Raw genomic sequence first — 23,823 nt, 5'->3', positions numbered from 1 at the left:
ATAAAGATGCCTTTTGGAACTCAGTGCACACATTGATAAAAATCTTCTAACAACTTTATTGAAAAGGAGAGAAGAACAGATTGTATCTCAACTCCAATTCAATCTAGAGTCTGCCTAGCTTCATGATTTTTAAAAACTCATTAAAAGCTAAATTTAACATAAATGCAAGAAAAATACTTGGTGAATTAACCTCTTGAAATATTGCTATATGCAACCACCCAATTTCAGAAGACATAGCATTACGAACCACCTGTATTTACATGAAAAATTATAGATCTTACATAAGAAAATGTAGTAGTATTGTCTTTTTTTTCTTTTTTTTTTTAAACTAAAGATGAAGCGAAGTTAGAGCATTTTCTCTCACTTTTACTGCAGCTCGGCACATATCGGCAACCATTCGACCAGCAACTCTCGTCTCAAATATATTTGAAATAGCAAAGTTAAAGACCTTCTCCAAGGCAACCTAAAATGAGTACAAAAAGATGGAGGTTACTTTTTTTTCCTTTAAAAAAGGAAAACTAGGTATCATAAAATGTTTGATGTTACACAGAAGGCAGTATCTGTACATAATATTGTATTGTTTTAGAACAGAAGACTGCAACCCTGATTCACATTTAAAAAATCAGAACAGAGAGACAGAGAAAGCAGCTCCCTAGAATTCCTAAAGCTGAGTAAAATATAACTACCATCACAATTAAAGCTGCCAATACTACAGAATAGAGAGATCAAAACTTAGGTGAATAGTAACTGCTTAGGAAAAAAATCCTAAATGTTATCAGTACATGTGATTTGCACTCTCTGCAAAACCTACATCTAATTGTGCAACTACTGCCTTGAGCAGCAGAATAAAGGCTGCTACAGAAGTAGCAATGACAAAATCTTTGGTAAAATAGTTTCAGTTTGCACATTTTCACTTTTTCTTCTTATTTATTGCAACAGTTGGTTATAGTAACAGACTGTAACAGTAAATAAAGTGATAAAATAAGCTGTTAGAATGACTTCTCCTAATGTTTATCATCAGTTGGCAAGAGAGCACCAAGAACTTAAGTGCTCTGTACTGATATATATAAAAATCATAAATCAAATTGACTTGAAGTCCTAAACTTCCCCCCCGCCAGCCCTCTCCTTGGTTAAATGTGAAAGTCCATAACAGGAGAACGAAGGAAGGAGGAATCTGAATGCACCAGTCATTCGCAACAGAAAATTAAGCCTTTAAGTTAGCTGGAAAGCCCATGCTCCACGTACCTTAAAGATATCCTTAGAACACTGAGTAAGGATTGTGCTAAAAGTAGAAGAGAGCCCTAATTCCACTAGACTCTCCAGATGAGTCATTTTCTCAGTTTCAGTCTCCTCTCTGGTTTGTTCCAGTGTGCTGCTCTCTATAAGTCCAAAACATCTGCACAAACACAATCAGTACAATGTCAGTAAGCAGAACTTCAAAGTATTTTTAAGCTCTTCATGCTGAGCTTTCACCTATCCTTGGCTTACTTACCTATCCATAAACTGCAGCACAAAATCCTCAAATTCAGCAGTTGCAGAGCACAATTCTCTTTCCACCTACGGTTTTCCGATGCAAAAGAAGCACAACAGGTTGGCTTTTCTTAAGCAAACTTCATATTAAGTTTATTTCCTATATTAACTACTTCAAAAACACTTCCAATTTTTGAATTATGTAGACTACAGTGCATTTCCCATGCAAGTTTGAATAACCTTGAGTACACCACATGACACAACTATGATGTTTTCTTTACGCTGCAGCAGCAGCCTTGGCTCTGCTGACATGTTTATATTAAACTCCTCTGTTAATTTTTGAGTGCCGCAGATTTGGGGCAACAAAATTAACCTTCTATAGTAGCTGAGCCTTCAGAATTTGTGCAGTCTGTAGCTACTAGCTGTTCCCTGAGCTACACGAAGGGTCTTCTAGCAGTGGTTAAGATAACCAGTAAAGATAACACTTGAAAGAGGCGCAAGTGTGTTAAATTATTTCCCATAGGAGGAAACCAGCCCTGAAAAGTTAAAGACTGCATTTGTTTTTCAAAAAATAAATACAAATAGTTTTGTGGATTTGTTTTGTTTGGATTTGTTTGACTTTGTTTTGGTTTTTAACACATGAAGTTTCAACAGGAGACCAAATTCCTTCCAGAGTGTCCCAGACAATCAATGAGTTAACTTTTATCTCACTCTAAGCTGGACTAGTTTGAAACTAGAAATGAGGTATATACATCTTACAACACCACTGTAGTCATCTGCCTTTTTTTTTTTTTTTAATTGTTACCTTAATGTTTGATGGTGACAAGAAGTTTCAAAAATGTAATGCTAACAAAGCTCCTATTTTATTAGGCTCAGAAAAATTTAGATAGCAAGGGACCTCTGGAGACCAACGTCCTACTCCAAGTAGGGCAAGCTCGGAGTCAAATCACACTGCACAGGGCCTTGTGCAGCTGAGTTTCCACTTAAAAATATCAAACTGTTTCAATTTAACATTATCTCTACGACGACTTCTCAGTAAGAAGCAATGCTAAGAATACACGGTCAATTTGCACACTGATGTCAGCTCCACCACACTACCCAGAAACAAACATGATCCACATTTTTGGTTTTTTTTAATGCATTTTTGTTGAACATAGTTCTATGTACAAAAGAGTATAGCAAACCTGTTACAGTTCTGAAGAGATTATTACAGTGCTAGAAATTAAATTGAAAAGTAACTGCACAGCACTCTTACCTCTGAAAGATCATCTCTTTCTTGCAAAACAGATGAACAATCTACTAAAGGCACCAAAGTAGAAAATGTTGCAATGAACTGGAATGTAATCTGTTGAGAGTTGCAAACAGCTCCTTAATAAGTGTTACTGTATTCTACACAATAAAAAGCTTTTGCAATTAAGGTATGGGAGCTAAAGCAAATTACATAAAAGTAAAAATCCAGAGCCTAATTCCTCCACCTCAAAACTTCGGTAGTTTTTTCTGATTTCATACAAAAAACTTACCAGTCACCACTGTGCAAAAACACCTCAATTTTATGAGCAAAGCAACACTTATCTTGTGCTGAACTTTAAAGTTACAAAACCCCTATAATCTTTACACTGTTTGAATAGTCAATTAATAGGAATTCCTGAAGATGTGGGCTTTTGGGATCCAATTTAATGAAAACCTTGTGATAAAGGTCTTCCTACTGATTGTAAAAGACTAGGAATACTTGCTAGGAGCTTTGGAACACCTGTTTTATCTTGGTTTTTAGAGCTGCCCAAAAAGTCAGTATAATGCTAATCACAACCTGCTGTTAAAGATTCACTTGGCATGTCTGACAAGCCAAAAGCATTATCATAAGTTAGCAGCTTGTAGTATTAACTTTTTACAAATAAAATTGTGCAGGAACAAAATCAGGCTAAGAAATTCCAGAAACGTGAGTTACTTGCTTTTGTACAAATACAAGAAAAAGCTTTCAGAGCGAACTAGTTGGCTAACTATCTTCTAAAAAAAAAATTAAAATATTAAAAAAAGGTCAGGTGTATCCACTCACCATACACTTGCTGAAGTCGTTGGGATCCACCCCGGGCAGGGCTCTCATGAGCAGAGGTAGCATGTGTGTTGGGCCTTCAGGAAACCACTTCCCCCCCGATACCAGGCTGCGGGCGACTCCGATCACACAGCTCAATGTTGCGGTGAGCTGGTGAGGTTCCGTCAGCGTCTCAAGTGCAGGATATGTTCTGTGAAGTTTAAGAGCAGTCAGATTAGGAGCAATAACGGTTCTAAAATCTTCAAAGAAAATAAAAATGGATCGAACGTGTTATTTTCTACAGAAAAGGTAAAAAATTTCTGCAAGACGATGTCAAGCTAATCAACGGTTCCGAAACTTTTTTTCCTAATCTTTTTCCAATGGACTTAATGTTTCTCTGTTAGAAAACGTTCCTTTCATTTGTTTAGTCTTGTTCAACATGAATTCAGGATTATTTAATTTTTTAGCAGTTGCAGCACAGGAATTAATAACTGCATGGGCTCCTAGACTCAAAGCTGTGATGATTTTAATGTTTGAACTTCGATGCAAGCTGTGTACTTAGAAGTGTAAGGTTCTTGTGGCGAGCATGAAAACTTGCCTTGAGTGCCTCTAAATAGATAAGGGATATATTAATGTTACATACGTCCATATCTTTTTTATAAGCACCTGTTACGTTACTGTGATTTTTAAACCCTTTTTTACACTCAGAACTTTTCAGCAACACTTCCCACTGCTATCAACAACCTCCAGTTCAAACAGGAGTCAGTGCCACCCCTGCCCTACGTCATTTGAAGCACAAAGAACCGACATTCACTCAACGGAATGAATTTGGAACTGCAGCCAAGGCAAACATACCAGTGATGGTTTGAAGTACCGAGCAGACACACGGTCTGCTCCCAGAACAGAAAAGCAGTCATACCCAGCACGGCGGCCATGGCCGGCCTGCTTACAACTGCTCTGCTGGAAATGGTCTCGTACCAGAGCAGATCGAGCAAGTTTTTACAGACGGTTGAGTCAGGAAGGTATGGAACTCGGGAAGGGCTTTTCAAGACAAACTCGTATCTCCACTGTTTCTAGAATATGAGTTGTTAAAGTACCAAAGACTGCACAGGAGGAGGAACACAGACAGGGACTAGGAAGGAAGTTTGTCACTGGGACGGACAGTTACATTTGTCTTTTGGAATTTCAGGCACCAAGGCATTAGAAAGAGTACAAACTCAGTATTTTACATACGCACGTACTTTAGTGATCTGCTTATAACGTCAGAAGCCATGACAGTAATTTTAAACAATTTGTAACTGTAACATACTCTGACACAAAACAGAAATATAAAACTCATGCTTATTACAAAGACGCAATATCATCATTTATATTTGGGCCAATCGAAAGCTAGTGAGAAGGCTTATGAATAAAGAGTACAAAGTTGCTTTAAAACTGATCGACCCACTACCTGATACAAAATGCTAACAGAAATACAAACCACCTGAGGAATACCCTACACTGCAGAAGCTATGAATAGCTCCCAAAACTATCCCATTTGCCTGGTGTTATAAAAAACAAATCAAAACAAATAAATTAAAATAAAACCCGACGTTGTCCCTCGGTCCCTCTCCTGACTGAGGTGATTGCTCAGTGGTGTGTATAGCAGCTGCCCTCACTGCAAGAATTCATTTGCAGCAAGACAATTCCTTATCACGTACATGACTGCTTTGCATATTTACTTGTTGGGAAGGGAACAGGGAAATTGTCATGTTTCTGTAGAACTTACTTCTCAAGTACAGGCGGAATTACTAATTCAGGACGCATCAGTGCAAGGTTCTGCAGGGCTTGGGCAGCCTCCAGGCTTCCAGTTTTACTAAACATAGCCAGAAGAACAGGTTGAATAATGCATTCTACAAAGTCTGTAACATCCTGATCAGTCAGTTTATGACTCGCAGGCACAGGAGTTAACCAAGTCGTTTTCTTGTAGCGCTCACGATGCAGCCTTCTGACAACGCCACTGGGTAACCTTTGAAGTAGTTTCATCAGTTTGTTCTGTTGAATATACAAGAAATGCTATTTAGTTACTTGGCAGTAGCAGAATCTGAGCTGCTAAGTGTACAACAGACAATTAACAAAGCCAGTGTCTTAAAATTGCACAACTGCAATAAATGAAAACTTACAAGAGCTCTAAAATACGTTTACAATTTGTCATTAACCTTCAGTTCCCAAAATATTAACTATTATGTTGCCAGCATTATGCCTTATGATTTAAAAAATAATGAAAAATATATAAAGGATATAGCCAAGAACTATTTACCAGTAACTGGGACATTTTTGAGAGCACTCTCTGTATACTGATGTGTAAGGAAATACCCTATTCTAGAACAAGTCAGCTCCTTTGGCACTGCTTTGACCAGTCTTGCTATTTTAATCTGTACTTTCTACCAGCTATCAGAGGGAGACCCTCACATTGTCTAGCAGAGGACTTCACTAGCTGCACCATCGAAAAGTTATGGTTCAAACTAGATGTGCATTGAAATATTTTTTGCTTTGGTTAATCATTGGAGACAGTAGGTCAGTAACATGAAAGCTACGTCACACAAGTAATACTGATGCTGCATATCACTCTCCTTTAAAGCACTGACTTCTTTTTCCTAGCTATATATATGAAATAGATCTCCAGTTTTGGACTGCAAACTGCATTTGGATTAGATGTTTGAAGAATGCTCCCATTACCTGTGTTCCTGACATCAGAATATGATTTGAATGACAGTACAATAATGTATTTTGCAAATTAAAGCCTCAAGCTATTTCACAACCAACAGACAGTCTGGCTGTTGGAGCACATACTGCATCTATCAACATGTTTGATTTCATAGGTTTGACCACTAAATTATAGCCAAAGTTATTGTCTTGACATGCAAACAACTCACCAGCCAGCGCCCATTGTTTGAAGGATGGTAAAAAGAGGCGATGCTATTGAACAGCCCAGTTAAGTGCTTCTGCACTAGTTTACTTGGTCCACCCTGTAAAATATAAACCACAGAATTTTATTACACAGACTAAGTGACAATGAAGAGGTAACACAGTAGTACAAGTGAGTACTCTCACCACAGCGACACCTCAAAGCATCAAATCCCACCTGCAAATTCCCTCCTTTCCCCACCCTCAGCTCAGCACTAAGAAGCAAGTTCTCTCTATCTGACAGGATGAGGTTTACCCCAAAAGAGTGAGTCGGCTTTTGAGCAGACCCCATGCATGGATCCACAGTGGCCGTTCCGTTCCAGAACGCCACGGACAGCAGCTGTGAAATCAGCCTTGCCACCCACATCCCAAACTGACAGGGAAACAATGTCCTTGGAAACAAAACTTGGGCAAACGATAGCCTAAAAACATGCTTCTGCAGCGAGCTAAACAGAATTGACATTAATTTTAAATACATACTTGCTTAAAGCTTTGAATTAGTTTAGTCTCTCTTAATGAAGTTACTCACCATCATGGCTGTGATCCACATTACCGCATGTCCTACATCGTAAGCATTTGTTAAGAATCTTGGAACAACAACTTGATTGCTTCCCACTGGAAGATTTAAACTCCTCAAAATTCTGGTAAAAATCTGAAAAAATAATAATTAAAAAAATTGGCATAAATTATTTTATTAATTATGCCATAAAACTGGCATAAATTAATTTTCTGATTGAAAGGTGTTGGGTGGTTTTGTTTGTTTTAAAAACAATATAACTGCTATGAACATCTTTAAAACATCCATAAGCTGAAAGATTCAAAGGTCATATATGCTCTTTACTGAAAGAATATCATTAAGGGCCATTTCCACAAGAACACGGGATTAGTTGCACAACCAGACTGTACTTGTATAGTGAGGTACGTTGTTGCTTTGGTTTGGAGTCAGGCGATAACAGTAACAACTTCCAATGTTGTCTGGTACCAAAGGATGGCTCAGATTTTTAAAGTTAAACTTAGGTCTTCAAATGAATGCACCTCATTTGAAAAACTGGGCCACGGCAGTAGAAGACCCTTACAGGGCATATGAATTATTCTTAGCATGGTAACACTGAAGGCTTATCTCAAAGTAAACAAAATCATTTCATAAAATGAGAAATGTTACCTTTGGTACATACGGATCCCAGTCTATGTACCCGATGTTGTCAGTAGCCAAGCGTGCAAAAAGATTTACTAGATGCTGAAAACAATCATAAAGGAAGGAAACATTCATTAGAATATATCTACAATAAAGATGCACAAACCTCTCAATCTACTTTACAGATGCAAGATAAAAGCTACCCATGGCACTAAGGCATTTATAAAGGGAGATTTCACTTTATCAGAAGCCACCAATACCATATTTCATGATGCATCTGAATTCCTACCTTCAGGAGTCCAATTTGTTACCCATCTGAGCACTTACAAAGCAGGTAATTGTGATCTGAGTTCTGGGAGAGGCAGTCTGTCAGAATATACACTGCTAGCCCTTCCATGGTTTTAAATGTAAAGACGTACTAATAGTACTTTTAGAAGGCATACTCGTGCTCGCCCTTTCCCCATGCTCGGTGAATTAACATGAAAGGCAGAATGCATTCAGTACCATTTTAATTCTCAACCATTTATTGTTAGAACAACTCTGAAGAGCAGTAGATGAGCAACAGACAAACTTATACGTGAGCTATGTGATGTCAAAGACTTTAACTTTTGCTAAGAAATACCTTTTCCCCTTTTGAGCAGCTTCGAGCTTTTCCCCGTTTCTGAACGGCTTCCACAGAGCACAAGACTCTTGGTAGCATCCTGCAGAAAGGCACCTGCAGAAAGCTCCAGAATCCCTCCAACACTACCACCAGCTCATCTCATGGTGCTTCCTCACCAGCTGAGTTCTCCCATGTGAATGGATGTGGATACTGGCCTAAAATAACATCTCCAAATAGACATTGAAGAAAATTCAACCAACGCATCCTGAAGCCTATTCAGCTTCTGCAGGATCCAGCCTATGGAAAGTGTGCTTGCCTGTGCTGAGGGCTGTCATATTTGTAAGCTTTGGTTTATACACATCTGTGGCTTGTAAAGGTCACAGGCATCAGCTGTGAGGTGGGATGGCGGTTTGCGGCTATCTGTGAAGAATTAGACACTGTCATCAGGCGACAGTCTCACGAGTCCAAAAGGGAATGGAAAGATGTGCTCAGGAAAGAGTTATCAGGACTAAAAAAAAAGGACTCATATCCTGATCATGGGAGACCACATAATCCACCAGCATGCCTTTTATGAGCTTGTCCAAACAGGGAAATACCTGTCAGGCCTCCAAGAGCCTTGATGCTTCTGTCAGTAGCCTGAAGCTAAGGTGGAGCCAAAAGGAAAGGTCTTAAATAATCCTGCCTGGTTCAGAGACAGATATTCACAGATAACACGCAGATTCGATCCAGGATAGTCACATCTGACACAGCCTGAAGACAAGGGTTGCATCTTCTTACACAACCTACCTTTTTTGTTTGATGCTAGGAAATACTCACTGAAAAAACCCCTTACCATGCGCAAAGGCAATTGGTTCTATAGCTTCCCTTTGAACAGCAAATTAACTCCTGCCAAAGCAAGCTGAGAACAAGCTTGCAGCACACAGAGGCTCGAATTGGATTGCATAGCCAGAACCCGTATGTCTAATTATCTTCATCCAAGCTTGACGAAATGAACAAGCCTACCCTTAAGAAGTGGACAAGACTGCGAAGTAAACAGAAAGTGAAAGCTTTGGGGAAAAAATAAAATTGTTTGGGTCTTCTGAACAAACTGTCAGAATAGAGTGGAAGAGGGAAAAAAAACACAGAGAACTTATGAAGGAGTGTTGATGATTATTTGTTAGACTGTTTGACAGAAACAAACCAAATCATGATATTGAAGTGCAGGCTGTCATCTTTCTGTCAGAAAGAGGAGACAGAACTGTGATTTTTTTTGGATAGCCATCAAAAAGATGCAAAAGTGCCTACAATCTCAAGTAAAACTTCAGCAATCATCCCTGTTCCAATATGGACAACTGCCAACTGCCGGAGCAAAGACTGCCTGCCTTTATTTGAGATGAACCATAATTCTAACCAGAAAGACCTACACACAAGCCTTTCACAAGGAAGTTGCCAGAAATGGAATGTGCTACAAAGGTAGCATTCAACCATTCTTTTGGAAATCAGCTTTCTCCAAAGACACTGAAAGTCCTCCTTGTGTATCTAGGCAGGAGATTAGCAAAGGGAGCCAGATGGTCAATGAGCTTATCTTCATACCAAGGATGGAAAAATCTGGTGATGCGCCAAGTTTCACTGCAGGAAAGCCAAGGCAACAATAGCACCTAAGCTGCTGCTGGTGGCATCTCAAGAATGAAATTTTATTTTCCAAGTTTGTACCTAGTCATATCAGACAACCAAAGAAGGCAGACAGGTACAGGGCAGACTATTCTCCTTAAAAGCTATAGTGCAATGGTAGTTTTGGCCAAGGGGGGTACAGGTTCTTTACTGCATCTAAAATAAAGATGACAACTCATCGGAGTCAAGGCAAAGCATTACTACCCAAAATTAGGGATCATGAAAGATGTGTGAAGATATAAAAGATGAGACTTTACAGAACTATACTTTATAGAAATCACAATATCACTTTGCATCATTGTAAGCATCAGCAGGCAGTTTGAAAACGCCAGCATTCCCAAGGCTGGACAGCAAAGCTGCCTGAGCTGGCCAGTAAACAACGGTCACCAAGCACAAGTGCAGCCTCATCTATTCAGCCAGTAATTGCTTGCTAACAATCATGAAATTATTGTCTCTGCTTTCTTGTACTAGTTAAAGCAGAAGGAAAAAAAAGCCATTATAACACTGTTTGACTTCAATGCCTTACAATTACATTGTAGGAATATTGAAACAGATTTTTTTCTAGTGTAGGTGAAAAGTACGTACTTACCCCTTCCCATTGGGGAAGATTTTGAACTGACACCCAAAGGCCTATAAATTCATCAAACCAAAGCCTGCAAGAGAACAGAATCAAAATAATTATAATGTTGTGAGCGCAGCCCCCTCACTGGATATTTATGCCTCACTCTGCCAGGTGCTTCACCACATATTGCCATCCCAATACAGGTAAACCAGATGGAAATAACTCGCGCTTCATTTCCCTCTACCTTAAAATTTAAATTTGTCCCTATTGACCAACAGCTACAAGTGTCAGTAGCATTTATTCTGAATTCATCTGAAGCCAAGGATGCAAATCCTCCATACCAGTCCCTTACTTAAATTTACCTTTACAAGCTATATTCAGTCCCTTCCTTGAAGTTTTCACTAACCCTACAGCACAAATACTTTTAACCTAACCAGTCTAAGTACTAAACATCACTGGCTTGCGTTTCAAAGTTCAATAGTTCCCCTTAAAGATGGTTCAGATACTGTCCCACCCCGCAAATGTTTCTCCTTTAATTCTCAAACGTATTTCCTATGGATGACTTCTGACCGTCTCGCACCACCACACTTTGACAGAGAATTGAAGACCTCTACCTCACAATCCCAAATTTGTAGTAACAGCTGTACTTTAACCTACACGAAGGACTCATCAGAAGATACCCCAAATTAAATAGAAGGTAGGACTTAAAGCTGTGCTATGGTTAATGATTTTTACTTGTGAGACTATTCCTTCAGAATTAAAGCCCATTTAATTCAATTTAGTTTGCTTTGTTATATACTGTGTGCTTTCCCCTAGAGAAGGGAGAACTCGTAGCGAATAGGTCCTAAGACTCCCCCAGGTTACTTTGACAAAAGAGGAAGGCTGACAGAATTTCAGTCTTGAATCCCTTCCAAAAATGCTGCTAAAGCCACTATTCATTTTGCTGGATGACTTCAAGTCGTCTTGTGAAAGAGAACTGCTTGCATTTGCAGCAGAACCCTATACGGACACAACAATTGCACTTACTTGAAACCCTTGTGGTGGAGCTCAGGAGGAAGGGTGGTGGGTAGGAAGAGTTCAAAGTAGGCAATAGCCTTCTGCATGGTAACATCGAACGGACACATTAACGGCCTCCATTCATCCAGCATCTCCACAGTGGCATCTTCTGGGAAGTATCTGAAAACAGGGAAACCATTCAACATACATAGACTTGGCTTTAACTTTTGGGTCTTTTCAGAACATATCTAGAACTATCTACCAACTGATCATCAATCTTAGCTTTATAGTAAGACTGTGTACCCAGGGGCAATCCTCAACTCCACCTTCACGGAACAGAGTTCAGACCAAGGACACCATGGTGCATCATTTTAACACCACAAGCGTAACAAGATTTTTGCCTTGTTGAACCACAAAAGATTCTGTACAGTGCAAAACCATTTAATGTGAAGGCCGGTCAAAAAAATCAAACAACTACTATTCCCATTTGATGCAATATAAAAAAAGATTACTTAAGGCACGAGGAACATTTTTGGGAACATTACAACAATACTGGTTATTTAATTTATTTTAAAAGAAACTAAATGTCCATGCAATGCAGTATTTAAAACGCATACCAGATACAACTGTTTAGACAACGTAATTATTGCAGTTGATATGGGGCCAACTGGAAGGAACCTTACCAGTGTCCTAACCTTAAGTCAGAATTTTCAAGAGACAAACATCAAATTTTTATTTTTCAAACACTCTGCTTCAGTGACTTCTGTCTTCATAACAGATACCAGAAAATCAACCGTGCTAACTAAGGAGTTTTATTTAGCTACAAACCCATATATGCATTATTTCAGAGAGCGAGGCTGCTTCAGGCACACACGTTCCCAGCAGCACAAAAGAGCAAAAGCCATGGTGGCCTTAGCCAGTGACATCCTGGCTTAACTAACTGTTAACAGATCTTCAACCAAGGCTGTTAAACACCACCAAACACAAAACCTTACGCTTTGTTTAAATATTACAACACGGAACATGCCAGGCATGTAGTTTTCATTTTAAGCAACCTATGAACCCGAGGTATTGATCATAATGCAGTAAAACAGAAAAGTCTATACCCTCCACCCCAAACTTCAGTGAGTTGGGACATCAGCCAAGGAATAACTAGTAGGGTGGGGTGGGTTTTTTGTCTCTCTCTCTTTTTTTTTTTTTAAACCCAATGCTTTTCTTCTCCCTCTTAAATTAATATTAAATATATAGGCTTAAAAAAACCCCAAACACTTACGGCCTGCAGCTCTTCACAAGTGTTTTCAGAACACTTTCTACAGAACTGAAACAAAAAAGGAAACATCAGGGATAGTATATTACCAAATTTCAACGACAGCATGAAATAAACAACCATTTGCTGATGTTTCCCTCAAGAGCTTAAGGTAACGTTGATGCAATTAGATGTCTTCCATGAACATGCAGTAGCTAATTGTCTTTTACACAGACCTAATCATAATGATTAAAACTGCTCTGCTAAACTCTTGGTTCTACTTTCCATATACCACTCCAGTATTCACTGTGTCTAAGTGAAGAGTGAAGAATTAGTATAATTTCTTACAAATAATATCCTGCTTTTTATCCATGAACAGCCAGCAGACCAAGGTAACTTCTTAGGGGAAGTTGGAAACGCAAACAGAAAAAAATGGGTTTCTGGATTTCAGAAACATTTGTAAGACAAATAAAGGCAAGAGACTTCAGAAAGTTGTTATTATTAGACTCCAAATACCATATCTGTCCTTTTCATTTTGGTTTTGGTTTTTTGGTCCAGTGGTTCGAAGAAAGAGAAATATGTACTATCTGCAAATCAATGGTTGTTTCATTAGTTTCCCTCACAATAAACAGCTGATTTTAAAAGTGTTTTAATCCGTAGCAAGAAAACTATGAACTGTCACAGATGTCATCAAACCACTTAAAAAAGACTAAACCTCAGAATAAACTCAAAGAATAAAAGGGAGGGGGAGGAGAGAGATTGATCAATGGTGTCATCAAGGTCGTAAACTGTCACGTTCTTCAAATCTTCTGTTTATTACAAGACGAGCTCGAGACTAAATTGCGCTTTTACTAAAAAACACTCCCTGAATGAAAAAAAAAGTTTTTGCAGAAGGACTTTCTATATCTTTCAGATGTACTTTCTGTGCTCTTAATAGAAAAATTGCATCCTTTAGTTCATCATCAAAAACTAACATACAGAAATGCTGTTTTGATCAGAAAAAGATGATGCAAATGTATCATCTTTAGAGTTCCACCCAAGATCAGTTTAAGTCAATTAATGTTGAGACACACCAATACCGAGCATGCACGCACTCTCCCCTCTAGTCCTACACAGAATAAACTGATCCCATACAAGGCAGGAGAAATATCAAGTGGATAAATCACTATTTCACTTCAACGCCTCAACATTCAATGCAAGCCAGCAAAAGGCCACCCAGCCCTCACATTTCAAGCAGCGCTACAGAAGATGCACAATTCTGCACGTTTTATGCAACAGTGACAAAGTAAATCCACGACCTTTCCCAGAATTTTCAGCTGACTGACAGCACCTAAAATTTGAAGAGAAAATGGCCAAGTGTTCATTAAACAAAACTAAGATCAAACTCTGCAAGAAGCTCGTAAAGATTCTGGGTTAAAGTGAACACTGTCCTTGGAAGCGTTAGGAAATAGATAATAGTTGTTCCAAGAGTAGATAAATAGAGCATGAACCAGCAACATTCCTAAAGAGCATTAACAGGAAAAATACTTGTGTGACAAAACCAACCCAAAAAGCTCTCCCCACCCCATGAGCCCACTGAAGTCAACCAGTGCTAAGGAGAGCCTGAAGGACAGAGGGATTTTCAGAAACACTGATGCCAGAGATCACCAAGCCTTTCCAATTCACAAGTTTTCAGCCAGATCTCAACGGTTGTTAGAGGAAGAGAGCAAGGGAGAAAGACTGGAAGGGATGTCCCTTCCTGAGCACAAATTTAGAATGGAAGCTAGAAACAAAAACAAAAACAAAACCACACCAGCAGACAATTTTGTACATAAGGCAACTTCCACCTGAGACACAGTTAAACCACAGGACAGCTCCAGAAGGAATCTTGCAAGAGTCCCACTGGATGGCTACCAGTGAGAAAAGCACGGACGATACCGGGGAGAACCGACCCTGCTGGTCACTGTTTTCATTATCGCTCTGAACTGCCCCTCACGAGCTGTTTAACAGCGGCTCCTGTTCCACGCTGGGTTCGGGTTTCTACACAGCCAGGGCTGCAGAATCGCTCAGAAATATCTACAGTTCCCGTGCTCACAATTCCTGTATGCTGCTCTGGATTAACAGAGCCCGGCAGCAAACAGCTATATACAGAAACTGCGGTTCGTGCTCCCGGCCTCGCTCAGGTGCTTGACACTGGCCGCTTATCTAAAGTACTAAAACATTCATAATCGAGAGATAATGAAGCCATTTACACTGGATGGTATCTCCTGTTAAGTACTGAAACACATGTATTTCATGAGACCAAGGAAAATTGCTCATCCCATTCAGTTTTCTTTCCGTTTATTTCCTCCCTATTAGCTGAAGTATTATTAGCTTATTATTATATCTTGCCACCCAAAATACTATTAACTTCTGTCACTAGTCATCATTTTGGCACTACGTAATTTTCTTCTTCTTTTGGAAATGACCGTATTAATTTATAAATCTGGGGTTTTTTCCATGCATTTTCAAAGAAAAACAGGTTTTGGTTAAAAGAATTAACATATAAACTGACACTGTTGACTCTTACGTTATCAAAAAGCAGTAAAAGCACAATTCAGTTTTTCAGGAGAGATTCAGGCCTTCAGCGAAACTCTAGCCCTGCAGTGGCCACTCCATTACTTAAAGAGCTGAAATTAAGACAATGAAAAGAGCAACCAGCTATCTTTTCACAAATTATTTTAGTGATTTACTAACTCCAGTGATCCAAGTATCTCATTGGGTTAGTACAACTAAAATTTTCTTCCTAAAAAAGCACAAACAAAGCAAAAACCACTGCAACTCCACTTCCCATTTATACATACACCAAAACTCCTGGTATGGTTTTCACTGCAAAAATTGAGAGTAAGCTCTCCTGACAGAGACTTTGTTTCACACTTCACAGCTCCCAAGTTGTTGCTGGGTGTATTTTCCAGACCCTATGACCTCACTGCTCAAGCACTTTCCATGATTTCATGGTTTTTAATAGCAAGGTACAGCCAGTGACATCCACTCCCGCACCAATGCGGATTTTGTCCATATTCAGCACTAATTCAAACACTAAATTCACCTTTCCTTTGCCCCCTGGAATCCATATGCTGGTTAAATGAGTTAGCGTATAGCCGCTGATCAGCCACTCCACACACGCTATCTTGTTCCCAATTAGAAAGGTTTACATACAGTGCGACATTCTCATAAACAGTGGTGTCAGGTTAACGTCGGTTTTCCAATACAATTATTTATACAGAAGATTACACCTGTGTGACAAGTGTTACAATCCAACAGAACATGCACAAGATGACACATCGGCCAGAGCTGAACAGAACAAAAAGTCTTTCTTACCACCTATGTAATACATTAAGCACAAATGTTTTAGGTGAAGACAAGCCTGGTCGATATGAACTGAATATAAAAAAAGAAAATTAAAACAGTAGTTAAATTAACAGCTATAAATCAAATCGACTCAGCTTTTAAAAGTATCTCCTGACTTCCACCAAAAAGATACCACTCAAAATTGATGTTAAAAAAAGAAAAAGAAAACACCGTATGAGAACCAATCGCACTGCATATTAACATGGAGCGTCTGATATCTAACGCAGTTAATAAATGCTAAACATTTCAGACAGACCATCACAATTTATATCTTCCAGCTTAACCTCTTTTTCCCTCTTGTAATTTCTATGCAGTTTCAGTAGGCGCTGGCGTATGCGTAAACCAACCAAAAAAGGCTCTGCTCTTTTGGATTTGCACTTACGAGTAATATCTACAATTTGCAAAATAATGCAATTTAGCAAAATTAATTTTCCAGCTATGTAGCCGTGAGAGAAATTGAGCATGAAATGCTCTGTAACAAGTGACAAGGCTACGCATATTTTTCTGTTCATTTTATTTATCAGCAATAGGATCTTCCACCCAGTGAAAGGGATCAGTGGTAGCACTGCAAAAGCCCTGGGCAGAAAATTATGGGTTTTTTAAAGCCAATTAAGTATTTTCACCTACATTTCTTTACATGAAGTTTCAATTTAAACAAACATAATGAGTCACCCATGTAATACTTTTCATAAACTAATTTATAGAGCAGGACCTTCTCTAATTGGAATTATTAGGAAAACTGTAATTTGGGAAATTCAACTGCTGGGGAGGGATTGGCAGCGCAAAGAAAGCAAAGAAAACAAGTCTTCATTTTAAAAATCACTAGAACATTTCTAAAATTTTAGCTATGAAAAAAATAATTTGTCCGTATCACATCATCACCTTGACTACATATACGTGTTTTCTATAGGAGGTACTTTGTGTGCATATTGATTTACACCTACATTACAGACACTGGGAATGACTACAGCACATATATTTAAGAACAGCATTATTTTTTCCCCCAAATCGTTATTGTGTTATAAAACAGAACAGCAGACATTTGGCTTGAGTATCATTAAAAATTTAATATTAAATCAGTTAAAACTGTGGGTTATCATCCTAAATAAGTTGATGAAGACCCTGTTTCAGCATATTTAGAAATGAACTCAATCATATTCATAAAGAGAGAAACACCGTAACACACACAATTGGTTGGCAGAAGGATATGTGATTTAGTACAGTCTCACATGCCATTACTGAAATACACTTCATGAAAACATAAGCAAAATATTTACTGTGGATCAAATTCCAGATATTAAAAGCAAATTACAAGGTACTCTCAAGCATTACAGGTACTTATAGCCTATCGAATATTTTAAAATGCAAACTTACTTGGGAAACCAATTTAACCCAAGATGTTCTGTTTTGGAGTACAATATCCTTTCCAACATTTCATAAAGCGGTCTCCATGGTAACTCTAAATCATCCCTGGAAAGCAGTTCTTTTTTCCTAATAGAAAAAAAAATAAAAATCAATGAGCACTTTAGCATGAACCATTTGCATGGCCACACTGCATGTCAGAACAGCCCAGATATCGCTCTGAATTCTGCTTATCTCCAGCGTTCAGCACAAGCTGCAGGAAGGTCAGGCAAGAAAAAAGCCACTTGCAGCAGTTCTGCACCAACAGAACCTGTCAAGGCCTCCGGGAAAAGTCTGACTCAGTGCAACAAACATTGTCAAGTTGTGAGACAGTCTGCATCTTCTCCCTGTTCCAGATGCAGCCTCAGAACTTGGCTCTCTGAGATGTTTTCTTTTCCTCACAGAAATCAAACCTGACGTTCTCTCAGTTTGGATACCAGTCCTAAAGCTCTGAGAGGGGCAAGTTGTTTGTGTAATGAGAACTCTTTGTAACCAACATCGTCTGTACAGGGGAGTTAAGTGAAGTAACCTGTCATAGGACATACTATTACATTAAAGTATACAACAACATGAAGCAAGCGAAGTGATTAACTATTTCGAGCCAAAATTTTTGGTGGTCAGCATAAATCTGCACTTACTTTAACAAGTTTATCAACAGGCGTGCAAATCCTTGCATCATGCTGATCTCCAGTCTGGGAATCGTTACCAACTCATACAACAACTTGATAAAAAGCACGTGATCTTCTCTGCTAAATTTTCTCCCATATAATCGGATGTATCTACAAACAAAACACAAGATGAGTCAGCAATATTTTAAAACATTTCCATTTTATCCAAGACCAAAGGGTCACTTCACTGTGAGACAGAGGGTTCTGAAATAAACTTCAGCCTTTCCTAACTTCCGATTCATTTCCCTGCGGCCCATATGCACTTGCACGTACTCTCCACTCTCGTAATATTGGGCATAAAGTAATTAAGAATACTAGTTTCATTTCTTCATGTATGATTAAAAAGAAACTGCGGAAGCCTGAAAAATAAGTTTTAGCTACAAAGAAACGCTGCACCAGAGATCCAATTAATTTGTCAGCATTGTTATACGTAACAAAAAAATCAAATCTTTGGCTGGTTACCTTTCTTGCAAATTGCCACCAGCAGTTCTAGTATACAAAGTGCTGTTTAATCAAGAACCAGAAGGAGTAAACGTACTGAACACAAAGATGTCGCTGTGCCCAAGAAGCAGAACTAGATGCCAAATTGCTCCCATATTTACAGCTTCTTTATGTAGGGGGAGGTGGATTTTTAAACGATCGATTATTTCTTAATCTAGCTGTGCACTAAGACAAGACGGAAAATAATTACTTCTAGAATGGAACTAATCACCTTTTCCTCAAGATTAAACAAGCAGAATGTAACAGACGGGAACTGCAACATTTTCAGAATCCCCCTCACAAAGGATGAAATATTGCCATTACCAAATAAAGGGATATAGGCAGAACCTCATGAATCCTGAAGGATGCCCAGGGACTAATCACACAGGTGCTTGTTCACCACAGAAATGGCGGCTCTTCAGGATTTAAAAACCCAAAAGCAACAAACCACGCTTAATTGGGTTACTGGGGAAAAAAAAATTAACTCTAGAACTAAATTGCTGCAAAACAAAAATAAGACGTCTTACATGAAGGTAGGCAATGCTACATCGCAATGATTCTGGAAGTCTTAATTGCACTTCCCTTTTGATTCCTGCTTGAAGAAAACCATCAAAGGTTTCATGAGCTCCCATACCCTACAGTCAACGGCAAAAAGGTTAAAGAAATTGTCCTTTATTGAGCAGGTCCACTGGATTCTGATTTGGAGTTCAGCTTTGCGGAGAGAAAAATAAAACAAAGCCACCCACCCTAAAAAATGCGACTGAAAAGTGAAAATTCTGTTTGCAGCTCCATCCTTTCTGCACAGAGTACAAGGTCTCTGGAGATGTACCAAAAAAAACCAAACAACAAAAAACAAATGAAAAAACCCAAACCAAAACAAAAAAACCACACCAAAAAGCCAATTCTCTGTTCTAAAAGTATTAGGTGTCCAATCTCTCACTCCACAATTACAATAGACCTATTTTTAGGAAACGTGCTATCGTATCAAGTGGACATTCTAAATTGCCCTAGAAAGTTCGCTGCTCTGCTACAGTTAAAAATTGCCGTCACTTGTGAAGCTGAATAAATCACTCTCCTAAATTCCTACCTATCTATTTTCATTTTCCAACACACAGGACAGGATTATGATCTGTCTAAAACTTTGGTTTTGACAAATGATACAAAAAACAATGAATCGTGCCCAACAAGACTCTTTAAAATCACATGTATGTACACAGTGTTCACACAGAGCCCTTATGCATCCAAAAAGACAGCTTATATTTTTCTGATAAAGAGGGAAAAAGATGTAAAACAGGATTCATACACAACAGTGATTAAAATATTAAAATACTGCAAAGTCCTGCTGAGCTGTTTTCATCCTCACTGGAACTCTATGTCCTGCCATTCTAATTCAGAAGAGTTGAGCTGCATTTTTCCACATCTTACGAGCAGACAGTTAAATGTCATTCTGTAATAAGCCTATACCTGACAAGCACACAAAATAACATTGTCAGGAACAGAAACTGCGTCCCCCAGCTCCAAAAACTCTACTCTTGCCTACTGAAATAGAAAGCACAGAAAGACACTTGTGTGTTTTCCAGGCTGCAGTCAACTACATGTATGGGAACTATTAAATGTTAATATTATACTACTATGCTCATTTACAGGCTATGTTCTATAACACAGAAGAGGCGAAAATGAAAACAGTAGCCTATTTTTGACAGAGAGGCCATAAAAGGGTATGACACAAGCCCATTTAAGCAAATGATTTTGATGCAACCTGCTTTCCCCCCCACACACACACCCTGCAGCAAGTTATACAACTGAGATCCAGCCTTCTGCCTTCGCAGCTGGATTAGGGCGTTGGAACACACAGATTTTACTCGCCAAAGCTGGTGGAACCTTGGGGCAATTATAGAGTTCAATGCCAATCTGAAGCAAGCAGTTTTACTTGCATGTGAAGTCCCACTAAGCTGTAAGTTACTTAAGAAACTGCACCGTTCCTGTCTTCACAGGCAAGTTCTCTCACCACGCTGCGCACGTGCATCCCAACCCAAGAACCAGTTTGCGCCACTGGAAATTATGCATAACAGAATTATGCAGATCACCTTACAGACATTATATCTAATAGCCTCCAATTTTGCCTTTTTTCCCCCCTACTCCTTCCATGACATCAGATGGCTGAAACAGCTGCTCTTAGGATAACTATGTGCAAGTCATGTTTTCAGCTGTTGAGAGTAAAAGAAATACAAGATCTCAGGTTCAGCTGTCATCACAAAACAGTAAGCGATACTCCAATTTTTAACTCAAAAAAAGCCTTGAGTTTCACTTTCATTTCCCATACTCTACAGGGTTTATGCAGGTTGTATAAAGCTGTGAGTGTCTGAGGAGGTGTAACTATACAGATATACTATCTGCATGGAATTTTTTTCTTTACTCATTTATATGTATGTGCACAATACAATGTTTGTATTAACATTCGTATTTGTACAAGTAATAGATTAAAGACATGACCGCCATGGTTCTCAATTACAAATTATTACATAGAATATTGTGAGAATACTGGCTTTTATAATTCAGAAATTTGCAGCAAAGCTAAGCAGTGATCATTATGAAGACTCTGGGTATTTTTTTTTCCCCATCAAAAAAACGTGCTATTTATTACAGCTGGCTAGCAGGGAAAAGGTAGCGAGTTGATATGGAGATGAATCACTCACTATCCACAGATAGCAAACTTTGATTTTATTGTCATTATACTATAATTTGACTTAGGTGTGACATTAGAACACCATGTGGTTGGAAGCATTTCATCTAGGCCTAAACTACTTCTAATGTATTTCATCCTGTAGAAGCACTTCGTCAAGTGAAACTAAGAAGCAAAACATCTCTCACGTTAAGTACACCAGGTTATTTTTAAACCAAGCCCACTGTTTCCTTCCCTGCCTACATCCAAACACATTCAGAGTCTCACTGCATATAACATGCCACCAAGAAATCCTGGGACTCAGAGGCATCAGACAAGTTGCAAACACACACAGTAAATCCAAACTTCAAAGAGTAGGTGGAAAACCGCAAATTAGAGCCTCCTGGCCTTTCTGTGATTCATCAAGTAGCTGAGCAGCAGCTCTCAATAGGCTGAATTCACTGCCCTGAAGCCCAAACTAGTACCAGCCGCAATTTACAGAGTAACAGGGTGATTCCAACCCAAACCTGCACATCTTCAAAGGACCCGAGTGCCACAATTAGCCTGTTTACCTAATGCTGATCGTTCTCGTAGTAAGAACTGATAATTTATTTCAACTTGACTAGTAGGTGAAGTTCTAGCACAAGTACAAAGTCAACAGGTAGCACTGAAATCAGTATGAGTTGGCAGATGGCTGAGGGGGAAGGGAAACAGTGTTGAACTGGTTCCAAGCAGGTTCAAACTGTCACATAACGCAAACATGTGAGTCATTTTGCAACCACCGATGTAATTCTATCTAAGAATGCCTCTTGGCAAATATAAAGGCGCTTACATTTCAATACATATGTATCAAACAGATTTGACTGCCAAATATGTATTAAATTCACAATTAAAATAAATTACTTATATAAGGAGGAAAACTGTAAGAGAAGATCTCAAAATTGTACAAAACACACGTTTCTAGCGCATAGGAAACACCATTTATGAAGACACAAAGAGTATTGAGAAAAAAACATGACAAATATCCACAGTAATACAGATTGAAGCTAGAGGAGTCATTGTCATAAGATGTCGTTTTCAGAGTCAGTGTCCAAAACAGTGGCTGTTTAGAAAAAAGGCATAAGTATGCTTCACGAAATCCACTAAGAAAAACCTATGTGCTATCTATGACACCACCATGGTTTTATCTGTATTAAAACCACCTTACCAGCACACATAACATCAGCATAAACTACACTGCACCACGGTACAGGCCGTACATGGTACAAATCCTGTTTTCTCATCTTTAGGCTCAAACTAGCTCTGCTTTTCTTTTTTTTTTCTTTAAGATAGCTAACTAAATGCTGAAACACATTGTGAAGAGGAGAAATACCATGAAAAATCCAAATGTGATAAGGAAAGGCCATAATGCTCAGATACCCTCGTGGCATTTTCCTGAGGATGCAATTATACTATCAAAGGCAGCAACGGTGTTTACACAGTGTTAAGTCAGAATTTAATCCTGCTGGCGCTGCGCTAACAGCCTGTCTTGGGAAAGCCTCCACGTTACATAGAAGTTACACGGAGATGGTATCTCACACGACTAGCTCAAAAAGGCAAGAGGTGAAACAGGTGGTGCGCAAACAACAAATAAGGCCACCGTTCGCAGAATTCGGAAAGTTTCGGGGACGGCGGGCGAGCTCTTGGAAACGAATCCACCTTTGTCCCCGTTCCCTACGCGCTGCGGGGCCTTGTGCAAGGCGGGGGCAGCCGAGCGGAGCCGGCGGAGCTGCCCCGGCTCGACGGGCGGAGCTGCCCCGGCTCGACGGGCGGAGCGGCCCCGGCTCGGCCGGACGGGTGCGGGCACCGAGAGGAACCGTTATGAGCCCGCCCGCCTTCCGCCGCGTTCCCGAGAGCCCCGCGGGGCAGGGACGAGCCCGGCGCCGCCGTTCCGCACCCTCCGAGCCCGCAAGCCCCGCTCCGGGGAAACGGGAAAAGCGCGTTGCGCGCACTCACGTCGAGAGCTTCCTAGTCCAGAAGAGCCCCCCGGGCCACAGCTCCTGCAGCTGCACGGCCCGGGCCAGGTTGTCTTTGATCTGGGCGAGGAAACGAGCGGCCTCGGCCTCCAGGCGCTCCCCGTAGGGCAGCAGCTTGTTGTACACGATCTCCTTCTGCGCTGGCGGCGGCGCCATGGCCGGCGCTGCGCTGCTCCGCGCCCGCCGCCGCCACGGGCACCCGGCAGCGCGCCGTGACGACACACCGGGGAACGGAACGGAATGGAATGGCACGGCACGGCCGCTCCGCCCCGCTCACTCCCTTCCGGCGGAAGGCGGCGGTACCGGCTGCCCCCGCACGGCCCCCGCGTCCCCGGCTCTCCCGGGAGGCACCGAACTCAGAGCCCGCTTGCTGCGGCTTTGCGGGTTATGGAAAAGCGCTTTTCCTAACAGTCAGTGCGAGGAACGTTTAACGAACTGTTGTTTTTTACGTAACTGAGGACCCGGCGCCTGACCCCAGCAACGGGGAAGGACCGAGAGACATCGGATTACGGGTCCTTAATGCAAAACACAGTCTCTTCCCGGAATATATACTGATACCTGTATTTACAAGTTAATTTAGGTGGAAGGACCGA

General features: G+C 40.0%; 1 protein-coding gene across 3 annotated transcripts in view; it reads right to left on the bottom strand.

Annotated features, from left to right (window-relative positions):
- The window catches only part of PSME4 (proteasome activator subunit 4), a 48,308-nt gene extending 24,847 nt beyond the window's left edge, over positions 1-23,461 (bottom strand). For 2 of the 3 annotated variants that reach the window (XM_065633081.1, XM_065633082.1), the window contains exons 1-16: positions 23,211-23,461; positions 18,044-18,184; positions 17,379-17,495; positions 15,975-16,034; positions 12,663-12,707; positions 11,420-11,569; positions 10,421-10,484; positions 7,608-7,682; positions 6,975-7,097; positions 6,415-6,507; positions 5,268-5,533; positions 3,524-3,710; positions 2,726-2,815; positions 1,493-1,557; positions 1,246-1,396; positions 365-463 (exon numbers count right to left, since the gene is read on the bottom strand). In XM_065633081.1, the coding sequence (XP_065489153.1) occupies positions 365-463; positions 1,246-1,396; positions 1,493-1,557; positions 2,726-2,815; positions 3,524-3,710; positions 5,268-5,533; positions 6,415-6,507; positions 6,975-7,097; positions 7,608-7,682; positions 10,421-10,484; positions 11,420-11,569; positions 12,663-12,707; positions 15,975-16,034; positions 17,379-17,495; positions 18,044-18,184; positions 23,211-23,386 (1,902 nt within the window). In that variant the 5' untranslated portion in view covers positions 23,387-23,461. The remainder of the gene's footprint in view (positions 1-364; positions 464-1,245; positions 1,397-1,492; positions 1,558-2,725; positions 2,816-3,523; positions 3,711-5,267; positions 5,534-6,414; positions 6,508-6,974; positions 7,098-7,607; positions 7,683-10,420; positions 10,485-11,419; positions 11,570-12,662; positions 12,708-15,974; positions 16,035-17,378; positions 17,496-18,043; positions 18,185-23,210) is intronic. The other variant, XM_065633083.1, reaches the window with a different exon arrangement.
- Positions 23,462-23,823: the final 362 nt, after the last annotated feature.

Source organism: Caloenas nicobarica, chromosome 3, assembly GCF_036013445.1.
Source record: "Caloenas nicobarica isolate bCalNic1 chromosome 3, bCalNic1.hap1, whole genome shotgun sequence".
NCBI classification, from domain to species: Eukaryota; Metazoa; Chordata; class Aves; order Columbiformes; family Columbidae; genus Caloenas; species Caloenas nicobarica.
This window is presented reverse-complemented; position numbering and strand designations above follow the sequence as displayed.